This window comes from Poromitra crassiceps, assembly GCF_964638095.1.
Source record: "Poromitra crassiceps genome assembly, chromosome: 16".
Lineage (NCBI taxonomy): Eukaryota > Metazoa > Chordata > Actinopteri > Beryciformes > Melamphaidae > Poromitra > Poromitra crassiceps.
In genome coordinates, this window is record NC_139645.1 from 18,683,124 (window position 1) to 18,707,004 (window position 23,881).

Sequence of the window (23,881 nt, forward strand, 5' to 3'; positions counted from 1 at the left end):
TGATACACCGCTGACTAATAGTCCGTCCTCATCGTAAACAAGACATGCCGGCCGGACGGCGCCCTGCAGCGACTCGCAAATGTATCCGTTTTTACAAATCCGACAACCAGACAGACGGATCAACCAATCAGAGCTCGACTTCGCTTTCCGCCCGGAAAAACCTGCAGAAATCTAACCAATGACAGACAGCTTGGTGGCGCCGTCGGAGAATGGTAACCAATAGGAAAGCAGATAAAACATTTTAGTCTTTGTCCTCGCCTGACCTGATAACTGCAAGTAGGCTCGATTTTGGTTAATGAGTATTAGTATTTTATTTCTATCTATGTAAATATGCCGTGTAATGTACATTCTGACTTGTCAAAGTGGAATTATGACAAGTCAGATTGATCAGTTGAACACCATTTGTGTGTGTGTTGTATGAAGGCAACCCAAATTGTTTTCACACCAAATGTAATTAGTCAGTAGTCAGAATGATACATTTAGATTAATTTACTTTTTTATATTTACCGAGTATTTTGGTCTACAAATCCATTTTATAGTTACATGTTAAAAAAAATCTATAATAGTAGGTAGGCTACTCCTCACAGTAGCTCCTAATCCCTTGGATTGCAATACAAATCAATGTCCAATCTATAATTCACTACAATTCCACTGTCATAATCCACAAGTCATCACAAGCGAGTTATAGATGTAAAGTAAACTTGACTTGTCAAAATGTCATTATCTGATTGGAGTACCTTACCACCACTTATCAAAATTAGATCATGGAGGAATGATTACGATTATTACTTGTTATAAATTAAAGATACTTGGAATTTGAAATGGCTCAAATGACTAAATGTTAACATGTCATGCCATACCTTACAAAAAGTTCAATCCAATCAACCACTAACAGACTAACATTGATTTTAAATCCATGTGGAGGCAACTGATCTATCATTAACACACAAGATCTAACTATGGTCTGTATTCTGTCTGTGAATACTTGAAGCTGTTCCTTTCATAATATTCCACTGCAATGAATCCATCATAGTCCAACTTGCCAGCAAGTGTGACATGTCTCAATTATGAGATTGTAGTACAATCTCATAATACAATGGGCATACAATGTATGGCCATGTCACACAAATCAAACATTCTCCAACAACTGCCAGTTGTTAGAGAACATTTGATTGGTGCGCCATGGGCTAAACACGGACAAACAAGGATTGAACATGTTGAATTTCACCAAACATGTCCAAATAATTCCCAACAAAGACAGCCAGCCAGAGCCAGGGCACACCAAACATACAGTACATCGGTGGTGTTTGTTGTAGAATGTTATGTTTGATTGGTGTGCCATGGCCATAAGAGAACTGGATGTTGCATCTTCTGCTCCCAGTATCGTTAATTTCCCAAGTGTGGGGTGCTCTGCAGTGACCAGGGTATTCTTCTATTCTAGTGAATATCACCATGTGCTTGACTGTTAGGTCAGCAGGTCAGCCCTGGGGGGGGGGGGGGGGGGGGGGGGGGGGGTTGAGAAAAAGGGCTCACAGTGACAAGACACACATGAGTAATTTATTTTAAAACAATATACAGAAAGCAAAACTTCTGTTTTGATACCAAACCACCGGACGGGAGAGGGAGAGAGAGAGAGAGAGAGATAATGAATGATGATAGTGATCGTGAGGGTCATCAATCATCCATCTGATGCGGCTCATAAATCATGCATAAAGCTCAAAATCAAGTCTCCTGGAGTTGTAGAACTGAGAGCCCTCTTGGTCTAGCCTCTTGCAGTAAACACCGTCTTTGAAATAGCCTTCATCCACCCAGCCCTGGAAAACAGACAGTAAGAAGATTAAAGCCACCTGGCAGTCAGACAGAAGTTAAAAGTAGAATCAGCACTTGACCCCATGATGTAGTAAACAGCAATGCACCAATACATTTCCATAGACAGTCCGTATTGGGACTGTCTATCGGGATTAGGGCTTTGAAAAGCACAGTAGGAATCGGTCTGATTATATTTTTACAGTTGATTGTTGTATAGGGGAGTAGGAGTGCTGCACTGTGTGTGTGTGTGTGTGTGTGTGTGTGTGTGTGTGTGTGTGTGTGTGTGCGTGCGTGTGTGTGTGTACATTTCTGCTGTTGTAACAAGCCGTTCAATGCAATGAACACCAATTTTGATTATTTAAGCCATATCATGATATACAGTATATTGCTATCTAAAAAATCTGAGGTGGAGACTCAAAAAGACCTTGTTTGTGTAAATGACTTACAGTATCAAAATCCTAGATATTTAGTTTTCTAAGATATTACATTTATATTAGGCTCTTGATTTGTTCTGACTTGACTTGGTGCTCTACATTTAGACTTGACATGAATGCTTCCAATATCTCAACAGAGAGAAAAGCTGTCTGCCCTCTATTGCTCCATACTGTTATTGTGTAAACAGGGACAACGTGTGACGGCTCTCCAGGCACATTCAAGTCTCCCATTTCTTGTTAACTTGGATAAACTCCTTATGGACCTGGTAAGTAACAGATAGCACGGGAATAGAATCACACTAAAATTTCATCACAACAATTAGTTGTTTTTTTACTCAAATTTCTTCAACACTGAAATCAATTGCTGCATCTGCATCCTTCAATTAACAACTTCCTCATGTTTTGTTTTCACCAGAGCCACAATACCAAGCAAGCCTTGATTTAGATTGTTGTGGTGTTTAAGATTGACAGGAAAGAAAAGATATAGGGGCACAACTGTCCACTGAATCACCTACAACAGGGGTGCCCAACCTTTTTGACCCAAGATCTACTTTTCAAGTAGCCAGCCTCCCGAGATCTACCAGTAGTCCAGTTTCAACATCGCAAACGCACACACATCGTTTCCAGCCTGCAGTAACTAACCTCACAACACTTTCTCGTTGTCCCACAACCACTTGACATTAGGGCTGTGAATCTTCACTGGCCTCACGATCCGATTCGATTACGATTCAGAGGGCTACGATTCGATTCGATTACGATTATCGATGCATCTCGATGCATCACTTTATTTCCCCAATACATGATTTATTTTTTCTCACTTTCTTTTTTCTCACTGTGTGGCTACTTTTAAAATAAAAGTGCATTTGGAATTGCATTGTATTATGATCCATAATTAAAATAAACAACTGCATGTACTTCCATTATATTTTATTTGATTATAAAAATAATAATAATAATAATCGCAATTTTTGACACCCCTCGCGATCGACCTGGGATCAGTCCGCGGTCGACCAGTAGACCACGATCGACTGGCTGGGCACCCCTGACCTACAAGAACTGCTCTTTAATCTCAAACTGCTGCAACAGATCTAGAGCTGAACAATTAATGTGAAAAAAATCAAAATCACAACTTCAGCTCAACAATTTCTAAATCACAGAGGCAAATTAATTGCCCGAGAGAGAGCAGCATCCAAAATGGATTTCTGCACAAGTATTTTAGAGCTGCACGTGATCTTTGGCCCATAAATCAAGTACAATGCTGGTGAAAAACTTTCATCATACCAAAACTCAGTAATTCCTGGACATTGACATTTTTTTTAACAAAATCTTTCTTTAAAGCATTTTAAATTTCTAAACAATTTATGACAAGAAAAACTTGTGATATGAGATCATACCTGCATCTGCTGACTGCTGAAGGGGCCGTAGAGCTCTGAATTCTCCTCATTCTCCCATTTGTACTGCCACATCACTCCATCGCTCACTGCAGAAAGACAAAACGGGATTAAACATGACGGGACAATGACATCTCGAGACAATCATCATCATCATCATCATCATCAGTATATAAAAGGGAGCTAGGGCTCTAAATTCACTCACATACACACAAGGCTATAGTTCAGTGATGATGTCACAAAATTCACAGTGATGTTATCAGTGATGTCATCAGTACACTCGCATGCATTCTGGACTCGAATGCAGGATTACATTCTAAGCAAAACTAAATATAACATCACGATTGAAAGTATACATGTCATTAATGATTACATTAGGACTCTTAAACGTATAGATAGTAATAAAAGTAATAAAAATGTCAAATTATACTGTGAACTATTTAAAGAGGAATCCTTTGTTTTTATTTTCTCTCTTGTCATTGCTACTTGATTCTCGACTGTAATTTGCACCATCATACTTGTCCATTTTTATTTATTTTCTGTTATGAGCACATGTCTGTTCTAATGTACACTTGTCTGTTTGAATAAAAAAAAGGGGAAAAAATCAGTGATGTCATCAGTGATGCTGTCATTAGTCTGAGGCTCACGAGAGAGACTGAGGGAGAGGGAGAGAGAGACAGAGAGAGGAGAGGGAGTGAGAGAGGAGAGACTGAGGGGGAGAGAGAGAGAGACTGGGAGAGAGGGAGACATTGTGCGCACGCCAATAGGGCAAGCAAGGCCGTACAGCAGCCGAGCTGCGGGCAAGGCCGCGCAGCGGCCAAGCTGCGAATGCAAGCTGCAGGACAGGCGAGCCCGCACAGCGGGCGAGCCTAGGCATCGAGAGTGGACGCGGACTAACCTCTTTCATCCTCTTCCTCTTCCTGTGATTTGCTGGCATGCTTCTCATCAAATTTATCTCCAAACATATCGAGTTCATCTTCTCCGTCATCGTCGCCACCGCTGGGCTTTTGCCTCTTAGCTGCCTGCTTCTTGCTCATGTTCTTCAGCAGGTAGGCCAGTTTTTCATACGTTTGCTGATAGATCTCGAACATTCCGCACACAACCAGTCTGTCAGCCAGAGCCGTGAGCCTGTCCAGCTTTTCTGCATCCCGTTTGGTTTCCTCTGTGCATTCGCTCCCTTCCCTCAGTTTGCTCTTCTTTCGCCCGCCGAGCCCTCCTAGCCGACGGAGACCTTTGGCCACTGTCTCCCCGGGCAGCAGCAGCTCCAGCACAGCCTCGGTAAGCTGGGACTCTGTGTAGGAGGCCAGCGGGTCCTCAGGGGGCTCCTGAACCTCGGCGTCTTCCTCGTTCTCGCTGTTGGCCGCCCGCTGCTCCTCTCGCAGTTTCTCCTCTTCAGCCTCATCCTCGTCGCCCGCTCTGCGTCTCCGCTTGGCAGCGAGACCTTTCTTCTTCGGCTTGAAAGGTTGTTCTTTTATTTTCACCTGGAAAGAGGACAGACATGTTATTACTGGACAGTAGAGATGAACAATCGAGAAAATCGCAATTGCAATGAGAACTTCAATTTCAGAAGCTGCAATTAATTGCTTCAGAGGGAGAGAATGTCCAATATTGATTTTGAAACAAGGTGTTTCAGTGGCCCAGGTAATCTTTGGTCCATGAATCAAGTACAATATTGGAAAAAATCTTTTATCATACTCAAATTCAGTCAATCCTACTGCCAACTATTTTTACAAATTCACTTTAATCAACTTTAAAGTTCTAAAATATGTATGAAAAGAAAAATATATATACTGTCAAATAATCACTATTTGATTTTTTTTGTCAAGGCTTCCAAAATGGAGCAGAAATCACAAAAATGCAATTACCCAGTCAATGTTGTCGAGCCAGTTGTCTCTGATCTGTTCGTCGTTTTTGATGAAATAGTTTCCTTCAGAGTCAAAGTGTCCTTCCTGCATCTCCTCGTCCAGATTAAAGGGTGTGATGGGAACTCCCTCATCGCAGTCAATCGTTGCTCCCTCTTGGCCTGAAAACAAAGTTGTGATCTTACTTTTCATCGCTCCTTTAGGTAAAACGTTAACTTGCTAAACATGGAGCATTTTGATGGTAAGGGAGGGGAGAAAGGCTCCCAGCAAGCCCAAGGATTCAGCCACCTTGTTGTCATAAGGTCGCTTTTCTATGCTTCACCCAAAATTGTCTTGAAGGGAATAAGAACATTGTAGACTCAGGCTTACCAAGAACACAAAAAAATGCATTCATGAAAAAATAAAAACATGTCTTTCATAGCGATGTACAAGTGGCCACTGGCCAGACAGACGGTCTAAATAGTCATAGACAACACATACCCTCCACATCATCGCTGGCCAGAATCTCATATTTGCTGCTATCCTTGTCATCTCCTTCATCTTCTTCATCACTATCAAGAGAATGTTTGCCCTTGAACCTGGAGCCGGGGCCACTCACAGCCTCACAATTCTAGATCACCAGCAAGAGAAGCAAAGAAGAAAAATGGTCAGTATCACATCACTTAACTCCCCTGAAAACACATTTTCAGTCAGTTTTATTTGCTTTGCACTGTTTAATGCTAATCTAAACTCTGTAAACTGTAGTCAGTCACACAAGGCAAAACAGGACTATTGACTGCTGTTAAACACACAGGAAAAGGTCAACAAATCATCTTGATAAGTTATAAGTTTCCTTCACTACATTACTGAAGATATAATTGTTTGACTAGTAGACATCTACAGTAGGTGCAAATCCCAAAAATCCCAAAAATAAGCTGCCAATCCCAATTAAAATGTGTTTGGTGTGATGTAAATTGGAGTAACTGATGGATGTGCTTGACATGACAGTAAAACACAATCCTTGAAGTATTCGTTATAACTTCTAGCATATTTTGCCTCCCTAAACAATGTTGTGAACGGGACATGTACCTTTTTGTTGGGAGGTTCGTCATCCATTTCCAGCTCCAGCTCCCCGTTACCGTCCTCAAATGTTACCTTTCTTTTCGACATGGTGCTACAGAGGGTGAAACACACTTCGAGTTAGTTACACTTGTAGCAGTAACGTTAACGTTACGTGGTGGCTTGACACCTTTTATTTGATAGGGGTGTGTTAGTCCATGGGCCAAGGCAAAAATCGGTACCACCTGAGGTGACCGCACGATTTTGTTATTTTTGTCTTCCTACATGTCTCTAGTTTATATTTTGGTATGATAACCCTGCTGATTTGGTAGCTTAAGGATAGTTATCACTCTGTAAACAAACCTACCCCCATATAAATGACAAAACCCTGATTTCTGTGTATTAGTCCAGATGATATGTGAAAATGATGTTCCCTTTTTCGTAAAAGCATGAAACTTGGTACGCTTATAGTTTGGGGCCCTGTACAGTTTCAGAAATTGAGCCATCGCAAAAATGCCTTGTGGCGGCCATTTTAATTCTGCCATAAGCAAATTATGTAGTTTGCATCATATCTCCTGAACCACACATGCTAACACTGAAAAGGAGATGTGTATCCCAACGTTTTCATGGTCAAGGATTACAATGATACCATATAGAACATCATAAACTGTTAAAGTGACTAATCAATGGTGAATTTGATGACGTTGTGAGAAGGAAATGACAGTATCTGATAACCGATGCTATAACTTCAAAGCCATGACCATTCTCTGGCTAAGATGTTTTGATGAGTGATTTGACTTATATAGACCTTTTGTTAAAATAGCGCCCAGGTCCCTCCTAAGGATCCTGGGATTTTCCTTGCCAGATGGCCAAATCCAAGATGGCCACTGGCGCCATGTTAGAAAATTGACTTTTGACCCAGAGCACATAGAATAATGTATGAAGACACTTTTCGGTGTAAGTCAACCACGAGGAATCCGATTCTGACATCAGTTTGACATTATGGCATAGTTTTGACGCAGAATTCCAAGATGGCTGCCATCCAGTATTGTGGAAATGTAACTTTTGAATGGGAAGGTATACTGTGCGTTTGGGGTTTACCACAAGGAAGGAGATTAACAATGGTGGATGATTTGGGAGTCATTTCAGAATTATGTTCACTGAAAATATGTTAATGTCAACACCCATTTTACCTTGGTACTGCTGTACCAACTACCCCCAGGATTTCTTGCATTAAAATATTTAATGAATGTATGACAAGATAACTAAAATAAGCTCTTTTTATTAGCTGTAGCTATAGATTCTGAATCATCAGATTCCGCTCATCATCTTTAGCCAAGTATGCTGTGTCATACCGGTCGATCACACAGATATGTCAACATCACCATGGCGGACAAGGATGATGGATGACACCTTGTGGACATAGTCCGACCACTTGTATGGGGTGCCATCTTGTGTCTGCCAATCCAATTGCTGATGGAGTTGCCATCATCTAGATCATGCCCATGTCAACGAGAGTGATGTAGGGTTCTTGCAGCCCTACAGATTGGAGATAGAGCTTCTTCTAGATGCGCTTGCTCTTCTGCGTCTTCCTGTATGTGATGTTGGAGTTGAATAAGGCCACACATCAAAAACACAATGTTCCAGCAACTCGTGGAGGTTTACAAGTTGACCACAACCAGGTCAATCACTGCCTTGGAGCGCTCCACTCCATCTCAGCAGCTCCTACCTTGAGTTCCTCCCCGGGTAGTCTCACTTGCCAGACTCCCTCCCTACAATGGCAGAGTCTGGCTGCTAATACCTCCACCCTGGTATAGGGGAAAAAGGCTCCGTTCACCTTTACAACTATCCACCAAACGTATCAAGCAGGCCTGCTTTATTGCACAATCCAGATCCAACCGTTTTCAGCATGTAGCAACGAGCTAGCATTGTTGATGTTGTTGTTTCACAGTGGCACAGGCATTTGAGATAGACAGATTCGACCCGGAGGGAGTGGAAACGAAATCCATAAATGATCGCCACCAGTCAGTCAGAGCGGGTTGGAGCATGCATGCAGGGAGGAGGGTGGAAGATGATTGTGATGCTGCAGACGCAAAGTGCCGCTGTGTGTAAATTCAGCTCGAGCAGGACCCTGGCCATTCACACCAGACGCACTGCTTTGCTCCGCGCCGGTGACAACTTGTACTGACTTCCTATCTGGCTTCACACAATCACTCGCGGGTCTCACACAAAAATAGATCAGACGCCGAAACAATCTCTGCATGGGGCGAGCCGGCCGCATCACGGCTGTTCTGCCATGGTCTAATGTGCTAACAAGTGCGCCAAAATGAAACTGGCTGCGCTTCCAGATGCTTCGTCACTTCACAAACGTCACAAAATCAGCCCATGCTGCAGGAGAGGAGAAGTTGACCAGATTCTTGCAAGTCCCGGGGGCCCTATCTTTGCAAAAGCGGTACGCCGCGCGCAATGCAAATTGGGGGCGTGCACAAGCGCATGCCTGTTATAATTTTACTGGACATAGGCGTGCCACAATCAGCCATTTCTGCTCAGAATACGGGGCAGCACCTCTTACACGCTAAAAAAAAGCACCTCTTACGCGCTAAATACTCTGCTGCGCTTGAGCGCACCATAATCTCTATGCTGTGCAGCGCAGCGCAGAGTAAAATTCCTTTTGGATATGTCATTACACACGGACGTGCCCACGCCAGGACATCAAATTCTGCTGCTAAAATTGGATATTAGCAGATAATTCAGTGAGGCAATGCAATCAACTATAACTCACTGAGAAACTTTTATCACATCGCAAAGAGGGAAATTAATTGAGAAAACTTGTTGGACAATGGACATAGGCTATTCACTTTCACCTTTCCCATAGTCTCGCTGGCCAGCCTCCCCTCCCACGCAGGTCTCCATAGTGGGATTGCGATGGGCAGCGCTTAGCGGCAGTGCCCTTGGAAAATAGTTTCCAACAATCCAACTTGCCCTTTTCAGCATGTAGCAACGAGCTAGCGTGTAGGTTTCTGCCGTTAGCTTGCTAGCTAGTTAGCGTTGTTGTTTTCACTGAGGCGGCAGGGCACTATTTACAGCGACACAGCGACAGGGAGGAGGGAGCAGAAGCTGCTCTGATTGACGTGGTCGGAGCCAATGACAGAGTTTGTAATAAGCCGGGAGCAGACATCCGGCACCCACTGAAACAGTCGCTCCAATGGGATAGCAGCTGTAGAGCAGGGGAGGGCTTATCCCAGTTGCCTGTTTCCGTGGCGCCAGACTCCTCTCCCGGTAGGGAGGGGAGGCTGGCCAGCGAGACTAACATAATTATGAAATTACCCTCAAAACACAATAATTGTCATTACTAAACCATGTTTGGTAGGCATGGATTTGCAATTAAAATAGCTATAATTCACCATTGTTAATCTCCGTCCTTACTCTAAAAATGGTAAACCCCAAACACCACATACGTATATGTTGCCATTCAAAAGTTAAGTTTTCACGCTACTGGATGGTAGCCATCTTGGAATTGTGGGTCAAAATTATGACAGAATGTTAAACTGATGTCAGAATCAGATTCTTTGTGGTTGACTTACACCGAAAAGTGTCTTCATACATTATTCTAGGTGCTCTGGTTCAAAAGAAAATTTTCCAAGATTGTACCAGTGGCCATCTTGGATTTGGCCATCTGGCAGAAAGTCGGAGGATGTTTGGGAGGGGCCTGGGGGCTATTTTAACAAAAGGCCCATAGAAGTCAAATTACTCATCAAAAAATCTTAGCCAGAGAGTGGTCATGGAATTGAGGTTATAGCATCAGTTATCAGAAACTGTGATTTCCTTCTCACGTCATTAAATTCACCATTGATTAGTTACTTTAACAGTTTATGATGTTCTATATAGTATCATTGTAATCCTTGACCATGAAAACATAGGGATAGACATCACCTTTTCTGTGTTATCATGTGTGGTTCAGGAGATATGATGCAAACTACATAATTCACTTATGGCGGAATTAAAATGGCCACCGCGAGGCATTTTTGTGATGGCTTAATTTCTGAAGATTTACAGGGCCCCAAACTATATGTGTACCAAGTTTCATGCATTTATGAAAAAGTGAACATGATTTTCACATATCATCTGGACTAATACACAGAAATCAGGGTTTTGTCATTTATATGGGAGAAGGTTTTTTACAGAGTGATAACTATCAATAAGCTACCAGATTGGCAGGGTTATCATACCAAAATATAAACTAGAGACATGTAGGAAGACAAAAATACAAAAATTGCGCGGTCCCCTTAGGTGGTACCGATTTCACCATTGGCCCATGGACTAATTGCATTGTATCCTTCTCAAAACACCACTGAATTCACCAAAACACCACTTAATTCACCATTAACTATTCATGTGAACAGTTTATGATGTTGTATAGGGTGTCATTGTAATCCCTGACCATGAAAACATAGGGGTAGACATCACATTTTCTGCGTTATCATGTGTGGTTCAGGAGATATGATGAAATCAGGGTTTTGTGATTTTTTGGGGGTAGGTTTGTTTACAGAGTGATAACTATCCTTAAGCTACCAAATCGGAAGGGTTATCATACCAAAATATAAACTAGAGACATGTAGGAAGACAAAAATAACAAAATCGTGCGGTCACCTCAGGTGGTACCGATATGTCAAAATTTGAGCCTTGGCCCATGGACTATGGGGAGCACGGGGAGAACATGCAAACTCCACACAGAAAGGCCCTTTCGACGAGATAGCCCACCTGGGCAGTGGGCACTGAGGATATGGGGGGGAACACAACTCCAGCGCCCACAGCGTCCCAGGCGAGAATCGAACTAAGGACCTTCTAGCTGTGAGGCGACAGCGCTACCGACTACGCCACCGTACCCCCTTGGATACTGTAGATGCAGAATGAACCAAGGATTCCAGGGAAAGTGGAATTGTGATTGTGGCCCATATTGTTCAGAGGTTATAGGCCTTGCCTGAGTAGTGGGGAACCCACCTGCCAAATGTGGGTGCTCTGGGGCTTTGCATTGGGACATCCGAGTGTGATGGACGGACGGACGGACCCCCCTTCCCCAGAGAGATGAACTGACTGACTGAGATGAAAGGCTGGATGTGAGCCGTTGAAGGATGGTTTCTGATCATCTTGGAATAGTGAAGAGTGTCTGTCATTTATCTGATTCTTCCTCTCACAGGTATCAAGTCATATGAAGACCTTGGAGGTCGAGCCTTTCAAAGAGCAGGAAAAGTGAGTTTTGTTTATACACGTGTATGTCTATACAGTACACTATATATATATATATATATATATATATATATATATATATATATATATATATATATAGTGGGTTTGCCCTGTCAAGGGATCTCAGATTTATGCCTACCACAAAACAGTTAACTCCCCATGTTATTCATTTCATTGTAACCAATAAGACATAACAGCCATTGTAAAATGTGTTGTAGGTTCTGGTTGCGGTCACTATTCTCATCCAAAGTATTGGAGGTAAGCTGACTTCTATTTGACCGTAGCTTATTTCTGACGGCATACTGTACACTGCCAAACACTGATGGGCCAATACTGTATATCACGCCCAAGGGCAAGGGGAAAAGATGTGCTAGTCTCTAGCACTCGAAAACTCCCCTTTTTCCTTTAACTAGGCATCTCGGGCGCTACGTTACGCGTGCTCGATTCCTAGTCTCGCCCGCGGCCCTGCAGCTCGACCGCTGTCCGGGGTCACTTGCTCATATGACGATGTCACAACTTCGCATCACTGATGAAATTACAATTGTCTTATGACATCACTGATTACATCACAATTGCGCTTATGACATTGCTGTCGCGATGCCTATGACATCAGCAGTGCGACAATCATTGAAACAGAACAGACAGACAGAGATTGCCCACTTTCTCCCCTTTACTGTAATACAAAGATGACCACTGGGTCACTGAAACACATCCTTTGATGTACTGACCCAGACAGAGGTCATTAAAAGGGAGATTTTGAAACTAGCAAAGATTTAGAATTAGCCAGACATATTTTCTGTGAAGCCCTCTGGGACATGCTTGTGAATTAGGGCTATACAAATAAACTTGACTTGACTTGACTACCCTTGGACGTGAGATATGGCCCCAATGCATTTTCTTTGTATGGGGATTTTGGTTAGATTATTTAAGATATGGCCCGAAAGCGTTTTTTTTTGTATGGGGATTTTGGTTAGATTAAGATATGGCCCGAAAGCGTTTTTTTTGTATGGGGATTTTGGTTAGATTAAGATATGGCCCGAAAGCGTTTTTTTTGTATGGGGATTTTGGTTAGATTAAGATATGGCCCCAATGCATTTTTTTGTATGGGGATTTTGGTTAGATTAAGATATGGCCCCAATGCGTTTTTTTTTTGTATGGGGATTTTGGTTAGGTGCCTGAAATAAGGTCTGTGGTTAACAAAGGTTTATGAAACTTGCACGTTGAGTTTCTAAAGATAATCTTCACAAACGAACACCACTCTTATGATTTCTGAAGCGTTTTCTGGCACTTGCATTTATTCTGGTGTGCGACTTGGAGCGCCTGTATTCATTTATTGGACCTGCAGAACTCATTTTCTGAACCTTTGTTGCTGCCATCATCATAGGCATGTCGTCCCTTTTGCTCATCATGAAGTTGGAGGCCAGCTTCCCCAGCCCAGACGACCCTGAGTTTTTCAGATATGCCTGGTTTGGAGATCGCAGGACGCGAGTGATCCTACTGATGCTGACGCTGGCGTGTCTAATTCTGCTTCTGACTATTTTCCATATTGGTAAGCAGACTTTACTTTGCTCATAATATAGCAGGCGGAGGCGCCTTTATCTGCTACTCGGACTGGGTCTTATTGCTGTATCTTACCAGCTCTGTCTCTCTCTCCCCTCCAGGTTTCAGGATCCACGTCGTCGGCGTCTTCGTCCTCTTCCTCGTCATGCTATGCTTCACAGGCATGGTGAGCTCTGCGACACCTCCAAACGTTCTTCTCATCTGTCATCTGTTGCTTGTTGACCTGCTGTGTTGCCTCCCATCCAGGTTGTGGTGAAGAAGTGGTCGATGCCCTGCCCACTCCCTTACAATGTGACCATGCCACCAGGTGCCTACCAGGTCATTATAACCCCCAGTTCTTCTTGCACGCATGCACAGACACACACACTCGCACGTGAACACACACACACGCACAAGCAGGGTGTAGTGGCACACTCACACACACACACACACACAAGCACGCACGCGCAGTTTCAATGTTTGTCCCACATTGGATGTCATCATCAGTGATGTCAGCGAGTGACATCACGGATGATGTCATAGGCATTGTGACATCATCAATGAGATCATTATTGATCAAAATAATCTTATGACATTTTCTGACTAATCGATGAATCCTTGCAGCTCTGCTTACAATAGAAGGTGAGGTCGCCAAACAGGGGGGAGAGCAGGTAAACCACGAAGCATCATCAGTGGTGACATCTTCTTCTTCTTATGGCTTTCCGGTAGACTGGATGCCTTGCGGCACATTGCTGCCTCACAGAATATTTATACAAATTCCAGACTCGGGGGTCCGCCCCCTCCTCACTGTTCCTCCCTCCACTCACGACCGCTGGATTAGGTAAAACCCAGGAGTCAGCTCCGGCAGATGAGAGGCCCAGAGAGCTGGAGAACGCTCATTGCCTGTGCCTGCATGAACTCTGCCCTTTTTGGATGTACAAGACAGCAGAGCTGGCATGGGTTAACTTAGAATCTAAGTTAACCATCTAAGTCTTAGATGGTTGTTTGCCTTTCAGCCACATAGCCAGGCGAGGGAATCTCTCCACCCCACTCCCATTTGTAGTAGCAACACTGCAGTAGTCTCCTCCTCTCGGATGCAACCTCTTCTCGCCGTTTTTAACACGCTCCCTCTTCCTGTGTTTTTGCAGATATCAAATTCCTCCGACGCAGAATGCACGCCCAAACTCTTTGTCATCTCCAGTCAGGTATGTACTGAAGCATGTACAAGAGGAGAAGTCCGCCTAAACAGGAAGTGACTTTATTACAAATCTAAGAAAACAAAACAAAACAAAAACACTGACACACACAAACACACACACACACACACACACACACACACACACACACACACACACACACACACACAACCTCCGCTCACCTGGCCCTCAGGTTCTGTGTAACAGTGGAAGCTGATAAGTTGCTCTGTGATTGGTGTGTGTTGCAGAGTGCCTACGCCATCCCCACCATGGCCTTCTCCTTCGTCGGCCACCCGGTGGCGCTGAGCGTCTACTGCGAGCTGGACCGGTTAGCCCCTTCAGCACACTTCACCAGTCGTCACCTTTACATTCACAATTTCATTTCAGGTGTTAAAAAAATGTCTCCCCGTGTCTTTCAGGCCCACAAAGTCGAGGATGCAGAAGGTTACGAACATCAGCATCACTCTCAGCTTCGTGCTTTACCTGCTCTCCGCCCTGTTTGGCTACCTCACCTTCTATTGTAAGCAGAGATCGATTCATCGATGAGTCGATCGACAGACAATTAAACGACAACTATTTTGATAATCGATGAATCATTTTGAGTAGGCCTACAATTTTAAGAGAAAAGGTCTAAATTCTCTGATTCCAGCTTCTCAAATGTCTGTGTAATTCTGGTTTCTTTACTCCTGTGTGACAGTAAAGTGATATTATCTTTGAGTTGAGGACAAAACAAGACATTTGAGGGCGTCATCTTGGGCTTTGGGAAACACTGATCGTCATTTGCTAGCCTACCATTTTCTGACATATTATAGACCAAACAACTACCGTAATCGATTAGTCGAGAAAATAATCGACAGATTAATCAATTATGAAAATAACCCTTAGTTGCAGCCCTAATTGTAAGCAGAGATAGAAAAAGTACACTGTACACACATTCTTTACTTGAGTAGAAGTACAGTTAGTTGTGTAAAAAAAGACTGGTAAAAGTACAAGTAGGTTGGCTCAACTTATTCACTCAAGTAAAAGTAAAAAAGTACAGACTCTGAAATTTACTAAAACATCTACAAGTAAAATGTATTTCTACTGGCTGATTATGTGCAAACCAAACATATTTAATGATGTAGGCCTATAAAAACTCTACTTTGATTAATGTGTGATATGGTTTTTCCACAAAGAAAATCAATTATCTCATTAAAACCCTTAAAATGTCATCTACTCCTTTCTCATGAGGCTACATTGTTGATATGGTGTGACAGGCTACACGAGAGACAGAGAGCGATAAGAGAGAGGGCGCGGTCGAGCGAGCTAGACTCTGCATGAACAGAGCGAGCGGTAGTCGTGTGAACGCTGGGAGAGCGTGAGACGAGAGCGACAAACGCTACATCGTTTTTGTCTGCATTAAAACTAAAGTAACTAGCCTGTTTTTTAAATTTAAGCAGAAAGTGCAGATATTTGTGAAAAAATATAAGGACATAGGAGTATACGTAAAACGTTATCAGAGAAATAAATAGTCAGTAAAGTACAGATACCTGAAAATTCGACTGAAGCACAGTACTTAAGTACAAATACTATGTTACGTCCCATATCTGATTGTAAGACAGCATGGACACACCTCACTAAGTAACAGAGATGACTTAACAGAGTTTTCGTTGTTACCATACGAGGAATCAGCGTGACGTCACTTGCCACCCAAAAATGCGTAACCCCGCGGCAGTTAACTAGTATGAGTTGTGCCAAACAAACGTTAATATCTCAAAAAGTATACATACATCACATCGCTTATATTTTGACATTCCGAGTGAGAGCAGAATTAGCTCAAGAGTTTGATGTATAATATATGCATGTCGTGTTAAAGTTGTGTGAACTGTCGCAGTTTTTAAATTGTAAACACAGTCAGCCGGCTAGAGTCAGACGCTCAAACTCAGGCTCCATAGGGTTCCATTGCCGTTGCCACCCAGTGACGCGGTTTGTTGACCAAAATGCTGCTCGGCTGATCCCTCGTATACCTCAAGTCTTTTTATTTCAACCACAGACCCTCACTCTCACCATCACCTGTTCTTGTCTGTTGCTGACAGCCCATGTGACTTCTGAGCTGTTGCTAAGCTACGCCGCCTACATGCCGCGTGACGTCATGGTGAAGGGGGTGCGGGCGGCTGTGCTGCTGTTGGTGTTGCTGCCGACTGCGGGCCAAATACACATGCCTGTGAGTTAACCCTTCACTGCCACCGACTAGCCCTTTCCCCGGTCATGCACTATCATCTAATGTCCCAGTTGTTTCTCATTTTGATGCATTTAAGAGTGTTCATTTCCATTCAATTCGCCTGTCCTGCAGCTCACCGAGCTGGCCCTGCAGCTGCGCGGCCTTGCCCGCAGCTCAGCTGCTGTATGGCCAATGAGACCAGCATCACTGATGATGTCACAGTGGAATTTATGACATCACTGATGATGTGTCACAGTGGGATTTATGACATCACTGATGATGTTCATTCATTGTCACTCACTATCATCCAAACCGTATGGCAGTAGATCTGCTGAGTGTGTGGTCTGACCTATATCTTTGCGTTGGCTCCAGATCCAAAAGGCGCTGGCCGTGCTGCGTGGAGGTCGGCCCTTCTCCTGGCTCATCCACATCACGCAGGCTGTGACCATCGTGGGCGCGGAGCTGCTGATGGCCTTCTTTGTCCCAGACATCAAATACCTGTTTGGAGTAGTGGGTATGTGGTCAGACATCTTTGGAGTTTAGGAGACTAATGGTATTTAATGTAAGTTATTTGGTAACAGGGTCCAAACAGACTTGCATAGTTATCGCTAAAATGGGAATGTTTTGCTTTACTAGATATTATGATCATGATTGTTTATCATCTTATTAGTATTTATGATTTGAGGAACACAATTATTTTCATGCTTTTGAGATCTTATGTGAATGTCTTAACTATTTAGCTCGGTATTGCCAACATGTCAATATTCCACCATTATTGATTATGGAAAGATAGAATCACAGTATACACAGTAAAGCCCTATTGAAAAGGTCTACGAAGTTGCCATGGTCAGACACATACAGAATGCACTGTTAGCACTCCAACCAGCTATTCCTATCTGTTCTGCAGGATCGACGACGTCCACCTGCCTCTTGTTTATTTACCCTGGTATCTTCTACCTCAAGATCAGCCGCCAGCCTCTCTGCTCTGCTGAGTCTATTGGAGTAAGTAGCCTATACACACGATTCAAATAGCTACAGTATATCTGCATTGCTGTTAATGTCTTCTTACAAAAACAGAGTTACTCATTGACTTTGATGCTCATCCTCTATCTGTTTAGTGAATACGGGATACAGCAACCGTTTACCCCAGTACCGCAATACCATCATTACACGCAACTTTATATCTCCCTCTCTCCCAATGATCTCTACACCCTCTGGACACTGAATAAATCCATTAAGGACATGGGGGTCCGCTTACTATGCCGACAACCTGCAATGCCGATGGCCCCATAGGCTTAGGGGTTAGGTCAGGGCCCTGCTCCATGACTGCTTGTGCCATATCAACCAACAAGAAGTCTCCTTGTTCCTCATGTGCACTCTAAAGCTGCTCCAGACAGATGGAATGCTCTTCCAAGTGACATGAGATCTTCTGAGGCTTAATTAGCTCTTTTAAAAGTCGAATTAAACATTTTTTTTTATTCTGTCTTCAGACCTATAACACACCAATGTTGCATTTTCAGAGCTAACGTCTGCTCCTATATGCACCCTAACATTTTCGATGTCCTTGTGTGTGTGCATGCCTATGTATATGTTGGTATTTTATTTTATTAGATGTGTATTGCCTTGTGAAGCACATTGTGTTGCTTTCTGTATGAAAAATGGCCTCTATATATATTTCACTTGACTTGACTAACTCTGGCGTCTGCACTCTTTTGTTTGCAGGCTGTGCTTCTGTTGGTCTTCGGTTTGATGGTGGGAGTGCTCAGCCTCAGTATCATCATTCTCACATGGGTCTGAAACCTCATGGCGAACTATTTTGCAACATGAATTTGCAAATCGTTATTCGGTGCAGCCACGTCTGGAGTGTTCCTGGTGGCAGAAGGTTGAAGAGGAACCTCATTAGTAAACTCATTCTGTAAAGCTTAGACTTTTTTGACGTGGCTCATACGTCACAGTATCTTTTCCGTGTGCCACGTCAACTCACCTTGTGCCACGTATTGCTCTTATACAGGTGCGGTAACCAGCTTTTTCCGCCTACAGCCTGACGAAGACCAGAGGTTGAAACGCGTTGCGTCCCTTGTGTCCATGTCCTATTTTGAAGATGTACTTTCTATTAACTGAATAAGTATAACTGTACATTACTTCTTTATTAAATCCTTCTATAAGCATCAAGAAGCTCCTTTTTTCTATTTACTGTAAAGCTTAGACAAAAATAAAGCCCTGGGCTTGTATCATATCGCCTCAATTATTTACATACAGGGAAGTGAAAAGTGTCACTAAGCATCAGCTGCTTGTGATAAACAGTCACACAAAGCTGTTGAAGTTCTGACTTTGGTTTAAACAGATTTTTATTTATTTATTAAACACTATGAAAACAAATGAGGGAAAAATACAAAGGTTCAAAGTACAAAAATGTCTAGCCTATACAACCCAACATATTTGGCTAAATAAAACCATATCTAAAAATAAAAGGTAACGCTTTATTTTACAGGTCGGTTAAAATCACCACAGAAAATTCAGAACAGTGTCAATCTGGTCCAATTTAGTCTAGAGGTTATTATTGTAGAACTTTATTTGTTTTAAAGGGATGTTCAAAGAAATGGGGAAGGGAACCAGAAGATGTGAACTTTTTCTGCTGCTCTAATATGGCCTAATGGCACTGAGGACAGGAACAGTTGGAACAGATGAACAAGGTAAAAATGGCTAGAAGTTAACCGTAAAAAGTTTGAACCATTTGTTCAACGGTTTTTCATTCACGTTTTAGCTGTAGCATATTGATCATAAAATGTCTTCTTTTAGAATTTAGCAAATACTTCCATAATCAGTGTAACTGAAAATAATGGCAGAGCCTAGTTTGACACACATACTGAGATGTTACTGAAGAGTGAAGAGACAGGTTACTTGTGTGGAGGCAGACTGGGAGTGGCATTGCACTAGTGTAAAAAAAAAAAGAAGTACCACCAAGTGGATTAATCTGTTACTGCAACCAAACAATACTCCAAAAGTAATTTAGTAATTTGTGACTGTTACAAGCTTTCCCTAAAGGACCCTTTTCACGGTCGCCATTTTGTGTCTACAAGGCAGGATAAACACAGCCGGTGTACCAAAACATTAATTAGGATTTCCAACTTCCAGTCCATTTAGGTGTTCCAGTGCTGGGACCTTAATTAGTGAGTGGGTTGCACCTGTTGTTTATCCTGCCTTTTAGACACAAAATGGCAGCTGTGAAAAAGGTCTATACCGTGCCTACATCGTATCTGTTGTAAGCAATATGCAGGGCACCACATGCCACTACAAATACGTTCATAATAGAGCTGAACAGTCACGTGACGCTTCTTGCTCCGCAAGTTCCCCATTCATTTTCTCCATAGACATTTCCAACAATCCTTATGAGTTTTGAGGCTGGAACTAAGACAAATAGTGACCATAAAACATTTCACTTGAGGCAAAGACAAAAAAATAAAGACAGAGAAAAAAAAGTCTGAAATTAGATTTTGTTTTTGCTTTAAGTTAAATGTTTTATGGTCAGTCATGATTCAGAAGGTCACTGGCTGGCTTGGTTCCAGCCTTAAAACTATATATTTTTTAAATTATTATTACCCCCCCCCCCCCCAAAAGAAATGCCACTACTGTTCAGCTTTATAGACGCTGCTTGTGTAAAGATTCTCATATTAGTTTCAGTTCAATAAAGCAATATTATTCTTCAAAGCAAAATATCAATAGTTTTTTCCCCAATGGCCATAGTACATTTAAAAAGGTGAAAAAAAAATCAATACCATGAAATACCTTATACCATGATATTGTACCATATACTGTGAAATTTCATATCATTACATAGTCCCTAGTGATTGGTTCAAATACGTAAGTCACTAGTGATCGGTTCAGATACGTCGGTCACTAGGATCGGTTCAGATATGTCGCTCTGGTATTGGTTCAGATACGTCGATTAGTGTTCAGTTCAGATACATTGGTCACTACTGATTGGTTCGGGGAACTCTTAGACTGACTGATGGCCCTTCAGTCTGAATTTCAGGCTATACTAAGGGCAAAATACAAGGTAAATGGCTTTGGGTCTGCTCCTGAATGATGGACTATCATGATGTGTCCCTGGTTGTGTCCCTGATTCTGGTTTATTTATTGTTCTGTTACTGCTGAACAATTCAGCTCAACCAGCAGCTCTGCTGCTCCACCTGCTGCTGCTCTCACCACAACACATCGTGAAAGATGACACCGTAACTCACCATTTCTTCCTTGTGTGAATTCTCATGTGTGTCATTAATGCTCCTCTCTGACTGAATATTTTACTACAAACTAAGCAACTAAATGGTTTCTCCCGTGTGGATTCCCATGCATCTACTCATGTCTCTAGCACAAAAACTTTTAGCAAAACGTGTGCAACTAAATTGTCTCTCCCATGTGCGAATTATCATGTGATTCTTCAATTGTGCTGAATAACAAAATCTTTTACTACGGAATGAGCAACTAAACGATTTCTCTCCTGTATGAATTCTCATGTGTGCCGTCAGTGTCCCTCTATGTCTGAATAGTTTACCGCAAACTGAACGACTGAACGGATTCAGCAGTGTGGACTCTCATATGTATCTTCAAGTGTGCCACAGAATGAAAGCCTTTACTACAGAGCGAGCAAATAAAGCGTTTCTCCCCAGCATTTAAACATGGCTGTGGCGCCGTAGTCTCCTTCCAATCATCGCTGTCGTCCGTCTCAGAACTCTCCTTCCAATCAGCACTGTCGTCAGTCTCAGCTTCAGAAGAGTCTGAAGCCTTGTCATTACTAGTTGGTTGTAAATGAGTAGCTGGCTCTACATTCCTGGATGGTTCTGATACTCCACAGTCCTCTAGATCAGCTTCTGTTTTCATCTCTTGAGTTGAGCTGCTGGCTAGAGGCTCTGTTTCTCTGTTCTGCTCAGTTTGGCTTTGATGACAGTATTTCTCTGATGCACCAGGCGGAGCTTTACTACAGCTTGGGCCACTAAATGTTTTGTCTCCTGTGTGGACTTTTGTGGGTTTAACCAGTCCTACCTCATAGGCAAAAACATTTTTACAAACTGAACAGGGATAAGGTCTTTCCCCTGTATGAATTAACATGTGTCTCCTTAATACTTCATTCCAGGCAAACATATTTCTACAAAATGAGCAACTAAATAGTTTATGCCCCGTGTGGACTTTCATGTGTGTCTTTAGGTCTGGTTGATAAACAAAGCTTTGACCACAAAGTGCGCAACGAAAGTGTTTCTTCCCGGTCTGAGATCTCGTTTGAGGTACAGGGACTTCACTGTTTTTCTCTGACTCTAAACCTGACTGAGGTTCTCTAGTCTCATTCCAATCATCACTGTCGTCAGTCTCAGGTTCAGAAGAGTCTGAAGTCTTGCCATCAGTAGTTGGTTGTAAATGACTAGCTGGATGTAAGTTCCTGGTTGGTTTTAATACTGCCTCTCTGTTCTCCTCAGTTTGACTTTGATGAAGATGTGAGAACTGAGGTTTCTCTTCATCTTCTTTCTTCACAGGGAGAGGAGTGAATGGGAACTTGGTGATACGGACCTCCTCTGGCCCATGAGGATGCTCTCCCTCCTGACTGATCCAGAGTTCCTCCTGTTCCTCTTTAATGTGTGGGGGCTCTGGGGCCTCCTGGTCCAGACTGGGGCGCCCCTCCTGCTGCTCAGGGGGAACATCTTCTTTACAGACCAGCAGCTGCTGGACATCTGAAGGCAACACATAATGAGCATGAATCAGATGATCTCCTTCCAATAAAACCAATTTAATGTTTCCACTGTCAATAACTCATAACTCAGGACTCTGTCCCCAAAAAAGAAAGAAAGTGACCAGGTCGCAGATTATGTCACAACGATGACGCTTACGTCATGGATGATGTTATCAGTCAGCGATGATGGATGGGACTGTCTACCGGCCAGAGATTTGCATCCGGACCAACCTCGTCCAAGTGGACTAAGGATTTGTGTGTTTCCACGGCATCTGACCAGCAGCGGTTGGAAGACGTTGGTCCCCGGGCGCTTCACTGCAGCTGCCCACCGCTCCTGGCCTGACCATGGAGGACGATGATGCATGTACATACACAAACGTGTATTCGGAATGCAGTATTTAAAATACTAAATAAGAGTAACTATCTAAAATAAAAAAAATCCCCTATGTCTGAGACTGGGAGCATTATTTAAAAAGACAACTCTTCAGATAACATTTTGCCATCTTTATCTTCAATTCGAGTTTGCATTCTAGTGAAGAGTAAATCCACTTTGCTATATTCATCTTGGTCCAACGTGTTCTACTCGTAAAATATATATTTAATTTTTACATTAACTTGATGCGGTTTGCTGTGGTTAACTGATGCTGTGGAAATGAAAGAAGGGTTAAAGCAAAACTGAAGACTGTACAGCAGCAGTAAAGAAATAGAGAGAGAAAAGTAAGGTTACCTTTTTTTGTCTTGCGCACTGTGGCGGTTGTTAGTTTTCTTCTTCTTCTTCGTCTTCTTTTCTTCTTCACAGCATTTGTTTCTCCTTGTGGCGTGGTTGTGTTGTTTGCAGCGTTACTGTTTGCTTGTGGTTTGGGTGTTGTTGTTGCATCCTCTGTGCTGAGCTTTGTAGTTTTCCGAGGCCTTCCTCTTCCTCTCTTCTTGTGTGACTTGGTCTCTGAGCTTAAGCACTGTGCGTCAATGTCACACATGCTCAGGTCTTCCTCTTCAATGGTGTCCAGCTGAGGCATTGGTGGACGCATAGCATTACGCACGGTATGCTCAGATAGCGTGTTGGAGATGACCACTGCCTTTGCCACCCCTTTCAGAGAACTAGAAGCCTCCTCCCCTTTTCGCGTGTTGCCTTTATTTGTATCCCGGGTCTTGCTGTCCAGATGAGGCATTGGTGGACAAACAGCATTACGTATGGTATACTCAGATAGCCTGTTTAAGACGACCACTGCCTTTTTCATTCCTTTTAAAGAACTAGAAGCCACCTCCCCTTTTCGCTTTTTCCCTTTATCTGTATCCCGGCTCTTGCTATCCAGCTGAGGCATTGGTGGACGCATAGCATTACGCACGGTATGCTCAGATAGCGTGTTGGAGATGACCACTGCCTTTGCCACCCCTTTCAGGGAACTAGAAGCCTCCTCCCTTTTTCGCTTGTTGCCTTTATCAGTA

The 23,881-nt window shown here is 42.9% G+C and overlaps 3 protein-coding genes across 3 annotated transcripts; 1 reads left to right on the forward strand and 2 right to left on the reverse strand.

The window, feature by feature from the left end:
• Positions 1-1,535: 1,535 nt before the first annotated feature.
• On the reverse strand, positions 1,536-11,203 carry LOC310791218 (CD2 antigen cytoplasmic tail-binding protein 2-like). Its single transcript, XM_083652895.1, has 7 exons — positions 11,185-11,203; positions 6,565-6,649; positions 5,977-6,106; positions 5,500-5,657; positions 4,533-5,115; positions 3,638-3,723; positions 1,536-1,814 (listed from the first exon to the last, which is right to left on the reverse strand). The coding sequence occupies exons 2-7, from the start codon at positions 6,643-6,645 to the stop codon at positions 1,704-1,706; spliced, it is 1,149 nt and encodes a 382-aa protein (XP_083509021.1). The 5' UTR covers positions 6,646-6,649; positions 11,185-11,203; the 3' UTR covers positions 1,536-1,703.
• A 1,964-nt stretch (positions 11,204-13,167) lies between these two features.
• Positions 13,168-18,513, forward strand: LOC310791488 (putative sodium-coupled neutral amino acid transporter 6; the record flags this gene model as incomplete). Its single annotated transcript, XM_083653167.1, has 10 exons — positions 13,168-13,330; positions 13,443-13,507; positions 13,588-13,659; positions 14,469-14,525; positions 14,765-14,844; positions 14,936-15,036; positions 16,592-16,719; positions 17,089-17,230; positions 17,624-17,718; positions 18,439-18,513. 10 exons carry the CDS (start codon positions 13,168-13,170, stop codon positions 18,511-18,513), a joined length of 978 nt encoding a protein of 325 aa, XP_083509293.1.
• A 1,901-nt stretch (positions 18,514-20,414) lies between these two features.
• LOC310791021 (uncharacterized protein) lies at positions 20,415-23,873 on the reverse strand. Its single transcript, XM_083652737.1, has 2 exons — positions 23,163-23,873; positions 20,415-22,436 (listed from the first exon to the last, which is right to left on the reverse strand). The coding sequence occupies exons 1-2, from the start codon at positions 23,767-23,769 to the stop codon at positions 21,265-21,267; spliced, it is 1,779 nt and encodes a 592-aa protein (XP_083508863.1). The 5' UTR covers positions 23,770-23,873; the 3' UTR covers positions 20,415-21,264.
• Positions 23,874-23,881: the final 8 nt, after the last annotated feature.